General features: G+C 45.1%; 1 protein-coding gene across 1 annotated transcript in view; it reads left to right on the forward strand.

The window, feature by feature from the left end:
* Positions 1 to 16,048: 16,048 nt before the first annotated feature.
* pacrg (PARK2 co-regulated) overlaps positions 16,049 to 19,402 on the forward strand; it is a 288,420-nt gene continuing 285,066 nt past the window's right edge. The window contains exon 1 of the mRNA XM_055864384.1: positions 16,049 to 16,287. Coding sequence (XP_055720359.1) covers positions 16,213 to 16,287 — 75 coding nt within the window. The 5' untranslated portion in view covers positions 16,049 to 16,212. The remainder of the gene's footprint in view (positions 16,288 to 19,402) is intronic.

Consider the following 19,402-nt stretch of genomic DNA (forward strand, 5'->3'; position numbering starts at 1 on the left):
GAGTTCCACAGGGATGCTGGTCCATGTTGACACCAATGCTTACCACAATTGTGTCAAGTTGGCTGGATGTCCTTTGGGTGGTGGACCATTCTTGATATAAACAGGAAACTGTTGAGCGTGAAAACCCCAGCAGCGTTGCAGTTCTTTACCGGTGCGCCTGGCACCTACTACCATACCCCGTTCAAAGGCACTTACAACTTTTGTCTTGTCCATTCACCCTCTGAATGGCACACATCCATATCTCAATTGCCTCAAGGCTTAAAAATCCTTCTTCAACCTGTCTCCTCCCCTTCATCTACAGGTGACATCAATAAGGGATCATAGCTTTCACCTGGATTCCCCTCGGTCAGTCTATTTCATGGAAAGAGTGTTCTTAATGTTTTGTAAACTGTGTATTTATATGACGGTTTCAGAAATGAATATATTTTTTAGAAGTCTGTCTAATCCATTGTTGTGTAAGCCACAAGCTGCTCTTAATATGGCATAAAATGGCATGTCGAAAAAAAGAAACCAGTTTTCAAACGTGAAGACAGATGGGCCCACCATGGAGGCTGTCGCCTACCATCACCGGCTGTGTCAGACCACCAGCAGTGGGGGGCCAGCCATATCTGATAAACCGGATCCTTAATCACACACAAATACATAACAACAACATGCTATGAATAATCATAACCAGGGATTCAAGATAAAAGAACAAAATAACAAATGGGAGGGGAAAAGAATCAAAGACAAAATGTGAAGAAAAAAAAGAAGTCCGAAACTGTTGGAAGCTCGTCCCAATTTGTGTAAGCACTTTGATTCCATTATGGAAATCAGTGTTTCACCTGCTTCGTCTGTGCCCAGGCACGGCATCTCAGAATGCAGGGAGGTGTTAATAATATTTTACTTAAACACCATCTGTTTCCGACGTCCTGGCAGAATACCAATCCTATTCAGCCCGTAACCGGAGCAATTAACTAAGGCAGTGTGGGGAGAGGCGGGAACACAGCCTCCTGCCCTGGGAGAAGAGTCGCATATGTGATGTGAAGCCTCGACTTCTCGTTAGAAAAAGTGTTTTCTGTTTCCCTCCTCCCCCTCTGTATCCCCATCTGCCTTGGCATGATTGGCACCCTGTATCATTTTTACTTAGGGAGATTTGCTTTTAAATATATAGGCTTTATAAATGCCTGTCTCTTTTTATTTGAGTGTTGCATGCTCAAACTCCCGGCATCTGTCAGGTGAATGAGAAGCATGCTGTTTTTGCTCAAGTGAGAGCAAATTACATTGCTGTACCGGCGGCTTTGTCACCATAGGGATCTTGTGTGTGTGTGTGGATATAAGAGAGGGAGAGAGAAGGGAGGGGAGAGAGTGAATGAAAGAACGAGGGGGAGAGAAAGAGGTAGTAGAGAGGCCATGAGCACATCCTTACTCCTCGGTGCTGCCACATAGAAAGCAGAGGACAGGTATCAATGTGCATGTTCAAGCGTGGACCTGGGGTTGTGATTGTTCACAAGTTTAAGTTTGTGTGACATTGACCCTTAAGGTGAGAGGGAAGCTGAAACCTTCAGAAGGCAATTATATAGGCGAAGACTGACAACAGTGCAGTCAGTGATGTCCGGAATGTGTGAAGAAGGAAAAGCAGTCAATAAACTTCAATAAAAACACCTGACAGCCTTAAAGAAAATGTGTCCTTCCATTTGAGGAAGCATCTTCTCAAGCACCATAACTGGAGGATAAAAGTTTGAGACTTTTCTGTATTCGTCAGGGTTGAACGAACCAGCAAAACCATTGAGACACATCAAACTCGATGACGAAAACAACAATTCAGGTCTGCCACCTAAGAAAAACAAACAATCTGCCGAAAGAAACCAAACCAGTCTCGCCCAAAAAACGATTGAATTGAATTGACATATTCATCTAAATATCGACTCAGATGGCGCCGGGTAGACGGACGACTCAGATGGCGCCGGGTAGACGGACGACTCAGATGGCGCCGGGTAGACGGACGACTCAGATGGCGCCGGGTAGACGGACGACTCAGATGGCGCCGGGTAGACGGACGACTCAGATGGCGCCGGGTAGACGGACGACTCAGATGGCGCCGGGTAGACGGACGACTCAGATGGCGCCGGGTAGACGGACGACTCAGATGGCGCCGGGTAGACGGACGACTCAGATGGCGCCGGGTAGACGGACGACTCAGATGGCGCCGGGTAGACGGACGACTCAGATGGCGCCGGGTAGACGGACGACTCAGATGGCGCCGGGTAGACGGACGACTCAGATGGCGCCGGGTAGACGGACGACTCAGATGGCGCCGGGTAGACGGACGACTCAGATGGCGCCGGGTAGACGGACGACTCAGATGGCGCCGGGTAGACGGACGACTCAGATGGCGCCGGGTAGACGGACGACTCAGATGGCGCCGGGTAGACGGACGACTCAGATGGCGCCGGGTAGACGGACGACTCAGATGGCGCCGGGTAGACGGACGACTCAGATGGCGCCGGGTAGACGGACGACTCTGGCCGGCTGAGGCGCACTATAGGCCTGGTGCGTGGTGCCGGAACTGGTGGTACCGGACTGGGGACATGCACCTGAAGGCTAGTGCGGGGAGAAGGAACAGGGCATACTGGACCCTGGATACGCACATTAGGCCTCGTGCGTGGTGCCGGAACTGGTGGTACCGGGCTGGGGACACACATCTCAGGGCTAGTGCGGAGAGCAGCAACAGGACACACTGGGCTCTCAAAGCGCACTATAGGCCTAGTGCGTGGTACCGGCACAGGTGGTACCGGGATGAGGGCACGCATCTCAGGGCGAGTGCGGGGAGAAGCAACAATGCGAACAGGGCTCTGGAGACACCCTGGAATCCTGGGGCGTGGTGCCGGAACTGGTGGTACCGGGCTGGGACGGGAAGGTGTTACAGGAGGTGTAGGACTAGGAATGCACACAGGAGGCCTGGTTCGTGGAACTGTCATTCCCAGACGGTTAGCACGCAACTCAGGACAAGCATGAAGAGCTGACTCAGGTAACATCACATCCCGCACACGCTCTGTCGGGTGGATGTCGTGCCTCACGCACCAACACAGCAGCTCCCTCTTTTCACTCTCCTCCAAACTCCTCAATAAATCCTTAACAGTCTCTATATCCTTCCCATTGCTCACCTCCAGTATCTGCACAACGGGCTCTGGCTCCCTCCTTTCACGCTGCTTGGTCCTGAATGGTTCGGGTCATTCTGTCACGATTGACCATGGGAGAGAGAGAGGACCAAGGCGCAGCATGTAAAAAAAACATCTTCTCTTTATTTAGGAGAAAACGAACGAAGCAAAACAACAAATAGACGACCGTGAAGCTAGAACCGAACGAAATGCAAACATGCAACCTAGACACAGACACAGACCTAGACAATGACCCGACAAAAACATGATGCCTATGGCCGCCTAAAATATGGCTCCCAATCAGAGACAAATGAAAGACATCTGTCTCTAATTGGGAACCACTCAGGCAACCATAGACATACCTAGAACATTCACTCAACCATAGACATACCTAGAAACATTCACTCAACACAAACCCATAAACTAAACCCAACACCCCCCTTTTCCATATAACCACCAAAAACGAAACAAAACACAAACATTCCCCATGTCACACCCTGACCTAACTAAAATAATAAAGAAAACAAAGAATACTAAGGCCAGGGCGTGACACATCAAAGCTATGAAATAACACAGATGGAATCATGTAGTAACCAAAAAAGTGCTAAACAAATCAAATTTGATATTTGAGATTCTCCAAAGTAGCCACCCTTTGCCTTGATAACAGCTTTGCACACTCTTGGCATTCTCTCAACCAGCTTCATCTGGAATGCCTTTCCAACAGTCTTAAAGGAGTTCCCACATATGCTGAGTACCTGTTGGCTGCTTTTCCTAAAACTCTGCGGTCCAACTCATCCCAAACCATCTCAATTGGGTTGAGGTCGGGTGATTGTAGAGGCCAGGTCATCTGGTGCAGCACTCCATCACTCTCCTTCTTGGTCAAATAGCCCTTACACAGCCTGGAGGTGCGTTAGGTCATTGTCCTGTTGAAAAACAAATTACAGTCCCACTAAGCGAAAACCAGATGGGATGGTGTATCACTGCATAATGCTGTGGTAGCCATGCTGGTTAAGTGTGCCTTGAATTCTAAATAAATCGCAGACAGTGTCACCAGCAAAGCACCATCACACCTCCTCCTCCGTGCTTCACGGTGGGAACCACACATGCTGAGATCATCCGTTCACCTACTCTGCGTCTCACAAAGACACGGTGGTTGGAACCAAAAATCTCAAATTTGGACTCATCAGACCAAAGGACAGATTTCCACCGGTCTAAAGTCCATTGCTCGTGTTTCGTGGCCCAAGCAAGTCTCTTCTTATTATTGGTGTCCTTTAGTAGTGGTTTTCTCTCCAATGTAAAAAACACAATTTCTAATTTTGCTACATAGGACCGAATCGAGCCGGTCGGTCACATTTGTAATAAATTTGCAAAAATTTCAAAAAATCTATTTTTGCTTTGTCATTATGGGGTTTTGTGTGTAGATTGATGAGGGAAAAAATAATGTATTACACTTTAGCATAAGGCTATAACAAAATGTTTAAAAAGTCAAGGGGTCTGAATAGTTTCCGACGGCACTCTACAGTATAAATACTGATCAAAAATATAAACACAACATGCAACAATTGCAAAGATTTTACTGAGTTACTGTTCATACTGTATAAGGAAATCAGTCAATTTAAATAAATTCGTTCGGCCCTGATCATTGGATTTCACATGACTGGGAATACAGATTTGCATCTGTTGGTCACAGATACCTTAAAACAAAAGGTAAGGAAGTGGATCAAATAACCAGTCAGTACCTGTTGTGACCAACATTTGCCTCATGCAGCGCAACACATCTCCTTCCAAATAGAGTTGATCAGGCTGTTGATTGTGGCCTGTGGAATGTTGTCCCACTCGGCTGTGTGAAGTTGCTGGATATTGGCGGGAACTGGAAGACTCTGTCGTACACGTCCATCCAGAGCTTCCCAAACCGGCTCAATGGGTGACATGTCTGGTGAGTATGCAGGACATGGAAGAACTGGAACATTTTAAGCTTCCACGAATTATGTACAGATACTTGTGACTTGGGGCTGTGCATTATCATGCTGAAACATGAGGTGATGGTGGCGGATGAATGGCACGACAATGGGCCTCAGGATCGTGTCACGATAGCTCTATACATTCAAATTGCCATTGATCACCTCCCGAGTGTCGCTGCAGCCTAAGACACTGCATCGAGGTGCTAGAGGCGTCACTGCAGACCAGGGTTCGATCCCAGGCTGTGTTGCAGCTGGCCGTGACTAAGAGACCCATGACGCGGCGCACAATTGGCCCAGTGGATTAGGGGAGGATTTGGCCGGCCGGGATGTCCTTGTCCCATCGCGCTCTAGCGACTCCTTGTGGCGGGCCGGGTGTATGCATGCTGACTCATGTTGCCAGTTGTACGGTGTTTCCTCCGACACATTGGTGCGGTTGGCTTCCAGGTTTAGCGAGCAGTGTGTCAAGAAGCAGTGCGGCTTGGCAGGGTCGTGTTTTGGGTGACGCATGGCTCTCGACCTTTGCCTCTCCCGAGTTCGTACGGGAGTTGCAGCGATAGGACAAGACTGTAACTACCAATTGGGGAGATAAAGCAGTAAAAATATCCTGCCCCCCCCATTTTTTTTTTACAAATTGGCATTGATTAAATAGAATTGTGTTTGTTGTCCGTAGCTTATTCCTTCCCATATCATAACTATACCACCACCATGGGGCACTCCATTCACAATGTTGACATCAGGAAACTGCTCGCCCACACGACACCATACACGTGGTCTGCAGTTGTGAGGCCGGTTGGACGTACTACCAAATTTTCTATAAAGACGTTTTTCAGCGCCTTATGGTTGAGAAATTAATATTCAATTCTCTGCCAACAGCTCTGGTGGACAGTCATCATGCCAATTGCACGCTCCCTAAAAACTTGAAATATTTGTGGCATTGTGTTGTGTGATAAAACATTCTAGAGTGTCCTTTTATTGCCCCCAGCATAAGGTGCACTTGTGTAATGACCATGCTGTTTAATCAGCTACTTGATATGGCACACCTTTCAGGTGGATAGATTATCTTGGAAAATGAGAAATGGTCACTAACAGGGATGTAAAGAAATCTGTACACAATTTCTGTGAAATAAGCTTTTTGTGCCTATGAAACATTTATGGGATCTGTTATTTCAGCTCATGAAACATGGGACCAACACTTAACATGTTGCTTTTATATTTTTGTCAGTGTATAGTCAGTGTATATAGTGCATTCGGAAAATATTTAGACACCTTCACGTTTTCCACATTTTGCTAAGTTACAGCCTTATTCTAAAATTGATTAAATACTAATTTTTACTTATCAATCTATACACAATACCGATAATGACAAAGCAAAAACAGTTTTTATACATTTTTGCAAATGTATATTGTAAGTTTGAGTCATCATGTCTAAGATGTGTAGCTAACTTAGCTAACTAGTTACTAGCTTTAGCTATAACTAACGTTAGCTAACCCTTGTTCTAATTGTTCTAATGTTGTTGCTCGCTAGCTTAGTTAACTAGCTAGCCAGTTGACAAAATACGCTAACTAGATTGCATAAAGACACAATACCAGCATCAGCAAATCAATGACTTCTCGTGACGATGCCATTTTGGCATAGGGGAAAGTATATTTGGCATAGTTTGTTAACAATACAGTAGTAGTCTAAAATAAACTTGATTGATTGATAGTGTAAATTAGCTGATTCAACTACTACGTAGCTAACGTCACATTTGCTAGTATGATCGGCTGAAACAATTGCGCCAAAAGTTCAGCATTGTGATTGTGTTGTGCTTTGTTCTACACTGTCATGCATAGTCATACACACAGTAGTAGCCCCACGCACTCTGCCATCAGTTTGGAACGCCGTTTTGGTCTTTGTGTGTCAAAAAAGATACATGTCAAATAACACTATTTGACGTGTCAAAAACACCATTTGACGCATCAAATAAGCTTGTTGACCAATCAGGACCTGAATATGACTTCGAGTCACGTACATTTATTGCGTTGTTATTACACATTGATTACACGATCACTCGTATTTCATGTCACAACGATTCACTGATACCTACGCTATGATGCTGGTAAAGTTTTGTCTCGCGCACCTGACGCAGACACACTTCCCCAAGCTCTGTTCTTCCCCAAAAACATATCAACACGACATCATCTGTTTCAGTAGCTATAGTTAGCTATGTGTCATATCTAAAATACCCCCAATTTATAGGACAGTTCTTATTTGATTAATGGTGGTCGGACCCACCTATGTGAAGCTAGCCACAATAAGGATTAGCCACTTTCGTCGAAATTGCGGGTTGCCTTCAAAATAAAAGTCTAATTGAAAGTGATGCAAATTAATACAACTAGTGGAATCATGCCATAATGCAGGGGTGTCAAACTCATTCCACGGAGGGCCTAGTGTCTGCAGGTTTTTGTTTTTTCCTTTCAATAAAGCCCTAGACAACCAGGTGTGGGGAGTCCCTAACTAATTAGTGATGTTAATTCATCAATCAAGTACAAGGGAGGAGCGAAAACCCGCAGACACTCGGCCCTCCGTGGAATGAGTTTGACACCTGTGCCATAATGGAATAGATCAGGCTAAACGAGGTTGTAATATTCTTATATAAATTCAACAAAAGACAATAATTTGTTCATTTGACAAAAATATGTAAATCACACTGGATGTATTAGACTTTAGAATTGCATTGTTGGAATAGTTATTTCAATGTACAGCCTTACCTATGGATTGTGGATCAATGACATGGCGTATCAGTCTACTCAGTGACACCCAGAGAACATTAGCGTTGTAGCTCTTATTGCGGGGCTCTGAAACCACTGTGAATTGAACCACATTTATTGTACCAGTCAACCTACTATGAGTAAAAACAATACGACCTGGATGTTTTAGAACCTGATAACTCTGAGGAGGACTTTGGGAAAAAAGCACTTAGGTACTGAGTAGAGTAGACTGATACCCGATTTCATTGATCCCCAATCCTTAGGTAAGGCTGTATAGTGCAATATAAATGTCAATAGGCACAATATGCTGACTGGGGAGATATTTTCCCACAGTCAAAGTCCCGCAATTAGAGCTAGTACTACAATAATATTGGGCTCCCGAGTGGCGAAGCGTTCTAAGGCACTGCATCTCACTATAGTACCTAGTTCGAATCCAGGCTGTATCTCATTCAGTCGTGATTGGGAGTCCCATAGGGCGGCGCACAATAGGGCGGCACACAATTGGCCCAGCCAATTGGCCGGTGTAGGCCGTCATTGTAAATAAGAATTTGTTCTTAACTGACTTGCCTAATTAAATAAAGGTTACATTTAAAATATGTATAAGTACTGAAAACCTTGGTTCTGGTGATTTTTTAAAAGGAAAAAACAAAAATAAACCATTATTAACCAAACTATTACAGATAGCAAGCATTACAACACTACACATAATGCTGTAGACTAGTACAGACTAAATATGCGCAAACATTTTTAGCCCTTACACGGAACCCAAATCGGCTGCGCGCGTGCGCCATCGTGCCCACATTTATTTTGTCCCCCTACACCAAACGCGATCACGACACGCAGGTTAAAATATCAAAACAAACTCTGAACCAATGACATTAATTTGGGGACAGGTTGAAAAGCATTAAACATATATGGCAATTTAGCTAGTTAGCGTGCACTTGCTAGCTAATTTGTCCTATTTAGCTAGCTTGCTGTTGCTAGCTAATTTGTCCTTGGATATTAACATTGAGTTGTTATTTTACCTGAACTGCACAAGGTCCTCTACTCCGACAAATTAATCCACACATAAAACGGCCAACTGAATCGTTTCTAGTCATCTCTCCTCCTTCCAGGCTTTTTCATCGTTGAACTTATATGGTGATCCCTTCAAAACTTTTATAGTATTACCACGACAACCGGCAAAACAGTTCGTCTTTCAATAACCCACGTGGTTGAAAAAATAAATACAAATAGAAACAAAAAAGGGAAAGAAATCCCTCAGTTTAAAATAAGTCATATGATATGAATTTGGTAAAGCAAAATAATCACATTGCAGTGAATCAAAAAAAACATGAAAAATCCTTGAACTGTACAGCAAGAAGCTACATAACTACCTTAATTGTGGGTATAACCATTGAGGAGATGGCACGTTGGTACCTGCTTCTATAAACCAATGAGGAGATGGGAGAGACAGGACTTTCAGCGCGATCTGTGTCAGAAATATGAATGACTTCTATTTTAGCCCTTGGTAACGGGCTGATACCCCAGGGAACACTCAAACTGAGATAGGCCCGTGGCAGAGCAGGGAAGGGTGTTGCGGGTTTACTCGACCCACACCAGCTGCTGGCTCCAGGAGGTAGGGTTGGCGGAGACCAGGCAGCACAGAGTAGTCTCAAGATCCTGGTTGGCTCGCTCCGAAAGGCCATTGGACTGGGGGTGGAACCCAGAGGACAGGCTGGCCGACGACCCAATGAGGGCGCAGAACGCCATCCAGAACCGGGGCCATGTCCATGGGCAGTCCATGGATCCGGAAGACGTGCTGCCCCATGAGCTGAGGGTATTTGGGGAGAGGAATGAAGTGAGCGGCCTTGGAAAACCGGTTGACCACAGCCAGGATGGCAGTGTTGCCCTCAGACGGGGCGAGACCCATGACAAAATCCGGGGATATGTGGGACCAGGGTCGGTGAGAGACAGGCAGTGGTTGCAGAAGACCAGTCAGAGCTTACTGAGGAGTCTTATTCTGGGAGAAGGTCAATCCCGCAGTCATAAGGTCGGGGCGGCGGGAGTGAAGTGGCCCGGGCCTTGCTGAATACCTCCCGGAGGTTCTGGTACTCCGTGGGAATGGCGGAGAGGTCAGGGGCACCTTCCGAGCCCCCGGGAGGATGTCCCGGGGCAGGTTGTGCTGACTTCAGGCAATGGGTGTGGCAGAACGGGCTCCAGCCCATGAAGGCACCAGTAGACCAGTTAATGAGGGGATTGTGTCGCTGGAGCCAGGGGAATCTGAGGGGACTTGATGAGCAGGAACTGGATAGCCTCGCTGTAGTTCCCTGACACGCGTAGGTTGATGGGAGTGGTGTTGTGGGTGACTCGACCTATAGAGCGCCCGGCTAGCACTCTAACGTCCATGGGAATGGAGAGGGACTGAGTGGGGATGTTCAGCTCGGACGCCAGGGTAGCGTCAATGAGAACCCGGAGAGATTTAGACTGGTTAACAGTTAACTTCCGGCGCCGAACAGGATGGCTGCCTCGCTTCGCGTTCCTTGGAAAATATGCAGTATTTTGTTTTTCTATGTGTTATTTCTTACATTGGTACCCCGGGTGATCTTAAGTTTCATTACATACAGCCGGGAGGAACTACTGAATATACGATTAACGTCAACTAACCACCCTTCCTACCAGGAATATGACTTTCCCGAAACGGATCCAGTGTCTTGCCTTCCACCCAATACAATGGACCTGATCCCAGCCGGCGAAGCTACACGACGCCGAAAAAGGGGCAAACGTAGCGGTCTCCTGGTCAGGCTTCGGAGACGAGCACATCGCGCTCCACTCCCTAGTATACTACTCGCCAATGTCCAGTCTCTTGAGAATAAGGTCGATGAAATCCGAGCACGGGTAACATTCGAGAGAGACATCAGGGATTGCAACGTGCTCTGCTTCACGGAAACATGGCTAACTGAAAAGACGCTAACGGAGTCGGTGCAGCCAGCTGGTTTCTTCACGCATCGCGCAGACAGAAACATACATCTTTCTGGTAAGAAGAGGGGCGGGGGGGTATGCCTCATGATTAACGAGACGTGGTGTGACCATCATAACAACACTCAGGAACTAAAGTCATTCTGTTCACCTGATCTAGAACTCCTCACAATCAAATGTAGACCGCATTATCTACCAAGGGAATTCACTTCGGTCATAATCACAGCCGTATATATTCCCCCCCAAGCAGACACATCGATGGCCCTGAACGAACTCTATCTGACTCTCTGTAAACTGGAAACCACACACCCTGAGGCTGCATTCATCGTAGCTGGGGATTTTAACAAGGCTAATCTAAAAACAAAACTCCCTAAATTCTATCAGCACATCGATTGTCCGACCAGGGCTGGCAGAACTCTGGACCATTGTTATACTAACTTCCGCGACGCATATAAGGCCCTCCCCCGCCCTCCTTTCGGAAAAGCTGACCACGACTCCATTTTGTTGATTCCAGCCTACAAACAGAAATTAAAACTACAAGCTCCCGCGCTCAGGTCTGTTCAACGCTGGTCCGACCAATCTGAATCCACGCTTCAAGACTGCTTTGATCACGCGGATTGGAATATGTTCCGCACGGCGTCCAACAACAACAATGATGAATATGCAGATTCGGTGAGCGAGTTCATTAGGAAGTGCATTGACGATGTCGTACCCAGAGCAACGATTAAAACATTCCCAAACCAGAAACCGTGGATTAACGGCAGCATTCGCGTGAAACTGAAAGCGCGAACCACTGCTTTTAACCAGGGCAAGGTGACCGGAAACATGACCGAATACACACAGTGTAGCTATTCTCTCTGCAAGGCTATTAAACAGGCCAAGTCCCAGTACAGAGACAAAATTGAATCGCAATTCAACAGCTCAGACACAAGGGGTATGTGGCAGGGTCTACAGTCTATCACGGATTACAAAAAGAAAAGCAGCCCCGTCGCGGATCAGGATGTCTTGCTCCCAGACAGGCTAAATACCTTTTTTGCCCGCTTTGAGGATAATACAGTGCCACTGTCACGGCCCACTACCAAAACCTGCGGGCTCTCCTTCACTGCAGCCGAGGTGAGTAAAACATTTAAACGTGTTAACCCTCGCAAGGCTGCAGGCCCAGACGGCATTCCCAGCCGCGTCCTCAGAGCATGCGCAGACCAGCTGGCTGGTGTGTTTACGGACATATTCAATCAATCCTTAGCCCAGTCTGCTGTTCCCACATGCTTCAAGAGGGCCACCATTGTTCCTGTTCCCAAGAAAGCTAAGGTAACTGAGCTAAACGACTACCGCCCCGTAGCACTCACTTCCGTCATCATGAAGTGCTTTGAGAGACTAGTCAAGGACCATATTACCTCCACCCTACCGGACACCCTAGACCCACTCCAATTAGCTTACCGACCCAATAGGTCCACAGACGACGCAATCGCAACCACACTGCTCACTGCCCTAACCCATCTGGAGAAGAGGAATACCTATGTGAGAATGCTGTTCATCGACTACAGCTCAGCATTTAACACCATAGTACCCTCCAAACTCGTCATCAAGCTCGAGACCCTGGGCCTCGACCCCGCCCTGTGCAACTGGGTCCTGGACTTCCTGACGGGCCGCCCCCAGGTGGTGAGGGTAGGTAACAACATCTCCACCCCGCTGATCCTCAACACTGGGGCCCCACAAGGGTGCGTTCTGAGCCCTCTCCTGTACTCCCTGTTCACCCACGACTGCGTGGCCATGCACGCCTCCAACTCAATCATCAAGTTTGCGGTCGACACTACAGTGGTAGGCTTGATTACCAACAACGACGAGACGGCCTACAGGGAGGAGGTGAGGGCCCTCGGAGTGTGGTGTCAGGAAAATAACCTCACACTCAACGTCAACAAAACAAAGGAGATGATTGTGGACTTCAGGAAACAGCAGAGGGAGCTCCCCCCTATCCACATCGACGGGTCAGTAGTGGAGAAGGTGGAAAGTTTTAAGTTCCTCGGTGTGCACATCACGGACAAACTGAATTGGTCCACCCACACAGACAGCGTTGTGAAGAAGGCGCAGCAGCGCCTCTTCAACCTCAGGAGGCTGAAGAAATTCGGCTTGTCACCAAAAGCACTCACAAACTTCTACAGATGCACAATCGAGAGCATCCTGTCGGGCTGTATCACCGCCTGGTACGGCAACTGCTCCGCACACAACCGTAAGGCTCTCCAGAGGGTAGTGAGGTCGGCAGAACGCATCACCCGGGGCAAACTACCTGCCCTCCAGGACACCTACACCACCCGATGTCACAGGAAGGCCATAAAGATCATCAAGGACAACAACCACCCAAGCCACTACCTGTTCACCCCGCTATCATCCAGAAGGCGAGGTCAGTACAGGTGCATCCAAGCAGGGACCGAGAGACTGAAAAACAGCTTCTATCTCAAGGCCATCAGACTGTTAAACAGCCACCACTAACATTTAGCGGCCGCTGCCAACAAACTGACTCAACTCCAGCCACTTTAAAAATGGGAATTGATGGAAATTATGTAAAAATGTACCACCAGCCACTTTAAACAATGCCACCTAATATAATGTTTACATACCCTACATTACACATCTCTTATGTATATGTATATACTGTACTCTATATCATCTACTGCATTTTGCCATCTTTATGTAATACATGTACCACTAGCCACTTTAAACTATGCCACTTTATGTTTACATACCCTACAGTACTCATCTCATAGGTATATACCGTACTCTATACCATCTACTGCACCTTGCCTATGCCGTCTGTACCATCACTCATTCATATATCTTTATGTACATATTAGTAGTTGCGGAATTGTTAGGTTAGATTACTTGTTGTTATTACTGCATTGTCGGAACCAGAAGCACAAGCATTTCGCTACACTCGCATTAACATCTGCTAACCATGTGTATGTGACTAATACATTTGATTTGATTTGATTTGGTCTCCCCACAGCCGAATGGCATGAAAAGGGGTGCGAGCAGGGGAAGCAGGAATGTTCTCCATATGGCCCACCAAAGTATGCGCTCCTACCGGTGAGCCTGGTTTCAATATCACTAAATACAATTCAATATCACTGAATATAATTATATTTGAAATCAAGCAGCGCTTGAAACCCTTGGGCCTATTATATTGTCGATTTTTAGTTGAATTCTGTGTTGAATTGAAACAATAGCTGTTGATGACTTTGCCAATGCTATATTGGCCTAAATAGCATCTATCATTGATGACATGTGAGTGATCAAATCCAATGTAATTTACACATAACAATTTATTATATATTTATGCTACATTTTCTCTGTTTTTTATTCCATTGAGCTTATTTTATTTCAATATTCATTTTTATTCTTCTTCTAATGCAGTATTGTTAAGTGAATCTCCAAGTAAGCATTTCATTGTACTGTGTACCACGACAAATCTACTTGACTACTACTACTGTTGTTTTTATCTTTGATGATCATCCTACAGTATCTATCAGGTGACAGAGCATCACCTCCTTAGATTAGCAAGGTTCCATCTGCACTTGTGACATTCACAAACTGATGCACCAGCTGGCCCCAGAGACCTCATTGAAAGCCTATTCATTGACACTAACAGCAGTGTGGCTGCATCGGTAATTGGCGGACATGTTGCAACTGTCTCCTCTATTTCCTGCTGACTTTCTCTTGGGATCTTCGGGGAAGCCAAACTCCCCTTGGCTTCCATTTTCTAGGTATTCTGTGGGTATTCTGCTTTCATGATGTCATAATTGCGGCTTTCCTCACATTGAACACTGTCGGGGCATTGAGGGGGCCTGGCAAATGACCTGGAGATCAAACCATGAGGATAAGATGATGGAAATGGAGATGCTGGGGATGAAAACACAGGATATAAATCAAGGCATGCACTGCATAGAGGCACATTCACTTCCTGGTGTCATGGTGGTAGTGGCGGAGGTGTTTTCCTTCACTCTGATTTTTCTGAGAGATCAAAACAGAAAGTGCACATAAACACATCATTAGTCACAGGAAACAAGGCAATTAATCCTTTTTTTGTGGAGCCAGAGGCTCCTTTTTGTGGATGTCCTTGTGGTAGTAGAGAAAAATAGACATACAGTATTTGCTTGACCTGTGGGGTGTAGCGCAATACTAAAAAGGGAAAATGTAGGCCTAGTATATCATTGTTTTGTATTTAAAAAGCCACTTTGCAATGTCCACCGTGTTTCTTGCAGATCACACTTTCCTCCTCAGTGGGTTTTTGAAACAGTGTGATACCATTCCGTTCGAGCAGCAGCCATTTCTCAGTTCAGCCGAATTCATGCTGACGCTCCGCTTTACTTTTGAAACTCTTCTTCCTGCTCTTTTTAATCTTCAGGGGAGAAAAGAGGGCCAGCGACCACTGCTGCTGACAGGGACATAACTCGCCTTTCTTCCCCGCATCTCTTGTTTACAGTCTTCCTCTCCATCGCAACCAACCCCTCTCAATGGAGCCATAAAAAACAAATGGGGGCTTTTAGAGAAATTGCCTGTGCACTAAAGATTAATAACAGTTGGGCCAACTCAGGAAGAAAGTCCCTAGAGGCAAAAAGGACATTGGAGATTAAAAGTGCCACATCTCTAAATTGGAATGATTCAATAGGTTCTGGCTCTCTAACGATCTTTTGAGAGTCAAGGCGTCAATTAACCTGCCTGATAAGTCATCATTAGGCACTTAGATGGTCGCCTACTGCATTATGTGAGGCATGTGACCATTGCTTTGTCAGGTGAGGATTCCAACCACAAGATAGCAGAATTGTTCTATGTGCTAATTAACATGTGCATGTCATTTTCAAGAAGGAATATACTTTGATGATAATCACATAAAAAGTCTGATAAGCACATGTAGAAAGTATAAGTCTTTGTCTTATATCCCTCTGAAAATACTTGCACAGGTGCCTGGGTGTGCTTAATGAATAGATTAGACTGGCCCTGTTCTGCTAGAAAAACTGAGCACTGATTTGATCTCTGATGAAAATAGGTTTGGCTCTATGTAGGCCTACATTACAGTAGGGTGGTACAATTATTATTGTGTATAATATTATACAGTAGGCTACAGTGTTTATGGTTATATCAACATGTTTTTCAGAATGTACCATAAAAAGTAGGCATAACGTCGGCACATGTAGCTCCTCCTGGCTGCAGCAGAGAGGAGCGCGCACAGCGTGGCGTTTCCATGGAAACACCCTGCATAGCAACGGGAAGGCGTCTTCAAAGTGAACCCGTAACAACCCTAACGGTCAGTTGTGTAGCTAGCTAATGTTGCTCGGTGAATAGTTACATTTTAGTTTATCTAACGGTAGTCCTTAAACGTTTTAGTTTGTATCACTATTGCCTTTCTCATGTGCACAAATATGAGAGCCCAGGAGCTGAAAACCGAAGGGTTTACGGTGAAGTCAACAATGAAGAACTCAGTGGTAAGTTTGAGTCATCATGTCTAAGATGTGTAGCTAACTTAGCTAACTAGTTACTAGCTTTAGCTATAACTAACGTTAGCTAACCCTTGTTCTAATTGTTCTAATGTTGTTGCTCGCTTGCTTAGTTAACTAGCTAGCCAGTTGACAAAATACGCTAACTGGATTGCATAAAGATACAATACCAGCATCAGCAAATCAATGACTTCTCGTGACGATGCCATTTTGGCATAGGGGAAAGTATATTTGGCATAGTTTGTTAACAATACAGTAGTAGTCTAAAATAAACTTGATTGATTGATAGTGTAAATTAGCTGATTCAACTACTACGTAGCTAACGTCACATTTGCTAGTATGATCGGCTGAAACAATTGCGCCAAAAGTTCAGCATTGTGATTGTGTTGTGCTTTGTTCTACACTGTCATGCATAGTCATACACACAGTAGTAGCCCCACGCACTCTGCCATCAGTTTGGAACGCCGTTTTGGTCTTTGTGTGTCAAAAAAGATACATGTCAAATAACACTATTTGACGTGTCAAAAACACCATTTGACGCATCAAATAAGCTTGTTGACCAATCAGGACCTGAATATGACTTCGAGTCACGTACATTTATTGCGTTGTTATTACACATTGATTACACGATCACTCGTATTTCATGTCACAACGATTCACTGATACCTACGCTATGATGCTGGTAAAGTTTTGTCTCGCGCACCTGACGCAGACACACTTCCCCAAGCTCTGTTCTTCCCCAAAAACATATCAACACGACATCATCTGTTTCAGTAGCTATAGTTAGCTATGTGTCATATCTAAAATACCCCCAATTTATAGGACAGTTCTTATTTGATTAATGGTGGTCGGACCCACCTATGTGAAGCGAGCCACAATAAGGATTAGCCACTTTCGTCGAAATTGCGGGTTGCCTTCAAAATAAAAGTCTAATTGAAAGTGATGCAAATTAATACAACTAGTGGAATCATGCCATAATGCAGGGGTGTCAAACTCATTCCACGGAGGGCCTAGTGTCTGCAGGTTTTTGTTTTTTCCTTTCAATAAAGCCCTAGACAACCAGGTGTGGGGAGTCCCTAACTAATTAGTGATGTTAATTCATCAATCAAGTACAAGGGAGGAGCAAAAACCCGCAGACACTCGGCCCTCCGTGGAATGAGTTTGACACCTGTGCCATAATGGAATAGATCAGGCTAAACGAGGTTGTAATATTCTTATATAAATTCAACAAAAGACAAAAATATGTAAATCACACTGGATGTATTAGACTTTAGAATTGCATTGTTGGAATAGTTATTTCAATGTACAGCCTTACCTATGGATTGTGGATCAATGACATGGCGTATCAGTCTACTCAGTGACACCCAGAGAACATTAGCGTTGTAGCTCTTATTGCGGGGCTCTGAAACCACTGTGAATTGAACCACATTTATTGTACCAGTCAACCTACTATGAGTAAAAACAATACGACCTGGATGTTTTAGAACCTGATAACTCTGAGGAGGACTTTGGGAAAAAAGCACTTGGGTACTGAGTAGAGTAGACTGATACCCCATTTCATTGATCCCCAATCCTTAGGTAAGGCTGTATAGTGCAATATAAATGTCAATAGGCACAATATGCTGACTGGGGAGATATTTTCCCACAGTCAAAGTCCCGCAATTAGAGCTAGTACTACAATAATATTGGGCTCACAAGTGGCGAAGCGGTCTAAGGCACTGCATCTCACTATAGTACCTAGTTAATGCTGTAGACTAGTACAGACTAAATATGCACAAACATTTTTAGCCCTTACACGGAACCCAAACCGGCTGCGCGCGTGCGCCATCGTGCCCACATTTATTTTGTCTCCCTACACCAAACGCGATCACGACACGCAGGTTAAAATATCAAAACAAACTCTGAACCAATTACATTAATTTGGGGACAGGTTGAAAAGCATTAAACATATATGGCAATTTAGCTAGTTAATTTGTCCTATTTAGCTAGCTTGCTGTTGCTAGCTAATTTGTCCTGGGATATTAACATTGAGTTATTTTACCTGAACTGCACAAGGTCCTCTACTCCGACAAATTAATCCACACATAAAACGGCCAACTGAATCGTTTCTAGTCATCTCTCTTCCTTCCAGGCTTTTTCATCGTTGAACTTATATGGTGATCGCTTCAAAACTTTTATAGTATTACCACGACAACCGGCAAAACAGTTCGTCTTTCAATCACCCACGTGGGTATAACCAATGAGGAGATGGCACGTGGGTACCTGCTTTTATAAACCAATGAGGAGATGGGAGAGGCAGGACATTCAGCGCGATCTGCGTCAGAAATATGAATGACTTCTATTTTAGCCCTTGGTAATGCAGACGCTCGCGAGCAGTGTGGATGCAATAATTAACATGGATTTCTAAATTTATTTTGCGACGCTCGCGCACGCGACGTGTCCGTTCTGGTCAGCATGTTAACCCAATTAAAATAAATCAGTCTGTACATTTTAAGCCATTTTGGGTCCCATCCGGATTGGAGGTTGTTCGCACTTGGCCTTACTCCTCCTCCTCTCCTCTCCTTTTATCTACTCCTCTTTCTTCTCCTTCACTCATCTCCTCTCTCCTTTCCTCTGTTCCACTCTGTCCCTCATGCATCCCTACCTCACTCTTGGGATTCTGCCTTCTCTGTCTAGCAAAGTAAGCCATACACGATAGCTTAAGCTTTTAAAGAGTTAGCTAACTAAAGAAAGTTTAATTTAATTCAGGGTGATTTGATGTTAGCTTGCTAAGTGAACGTTACCTGACACTCTTGTCCCTGCTCCCCCTTTCTCTTTCACTGCTGTGGCTGGAAATATTTCAATGAACTAATCTGAGAAAAACAAATCCAATCGAAGACAGATAAATGCAGCTATCTTGCTTGCACTTAATACAGTTCCAAACGAACTAGCTAATGTTAGCTAACTTGCTAGACTAGTAACATTAGTCAAGCGTGTTTCTATCATCAATATACTTATGGTTATTCTATAGCTAATTGCCGTTACAATTGTGGCAGCAATATTATAGATCTAAATTATGTTAGTAGAGTTTTTAGGTTATAGCTAGCTTATGTAGTTAACTAGT

This window comes from Salvelinus fontinalis, chromosome 16 (genome assembly GCF_029448725.1).
Source record: "Salvelinus fontinalis isolate EN_2023a chromosome 16, ASM2944872v1, whole genome shotgun sequence".
Classification (NCBI taxonomy): Eukaryota; Metazoa; Chordata; class Actinopteri; order Salmoniformes; family Salmonidae; genus Salvelinus; species Salvelinus fontinalis.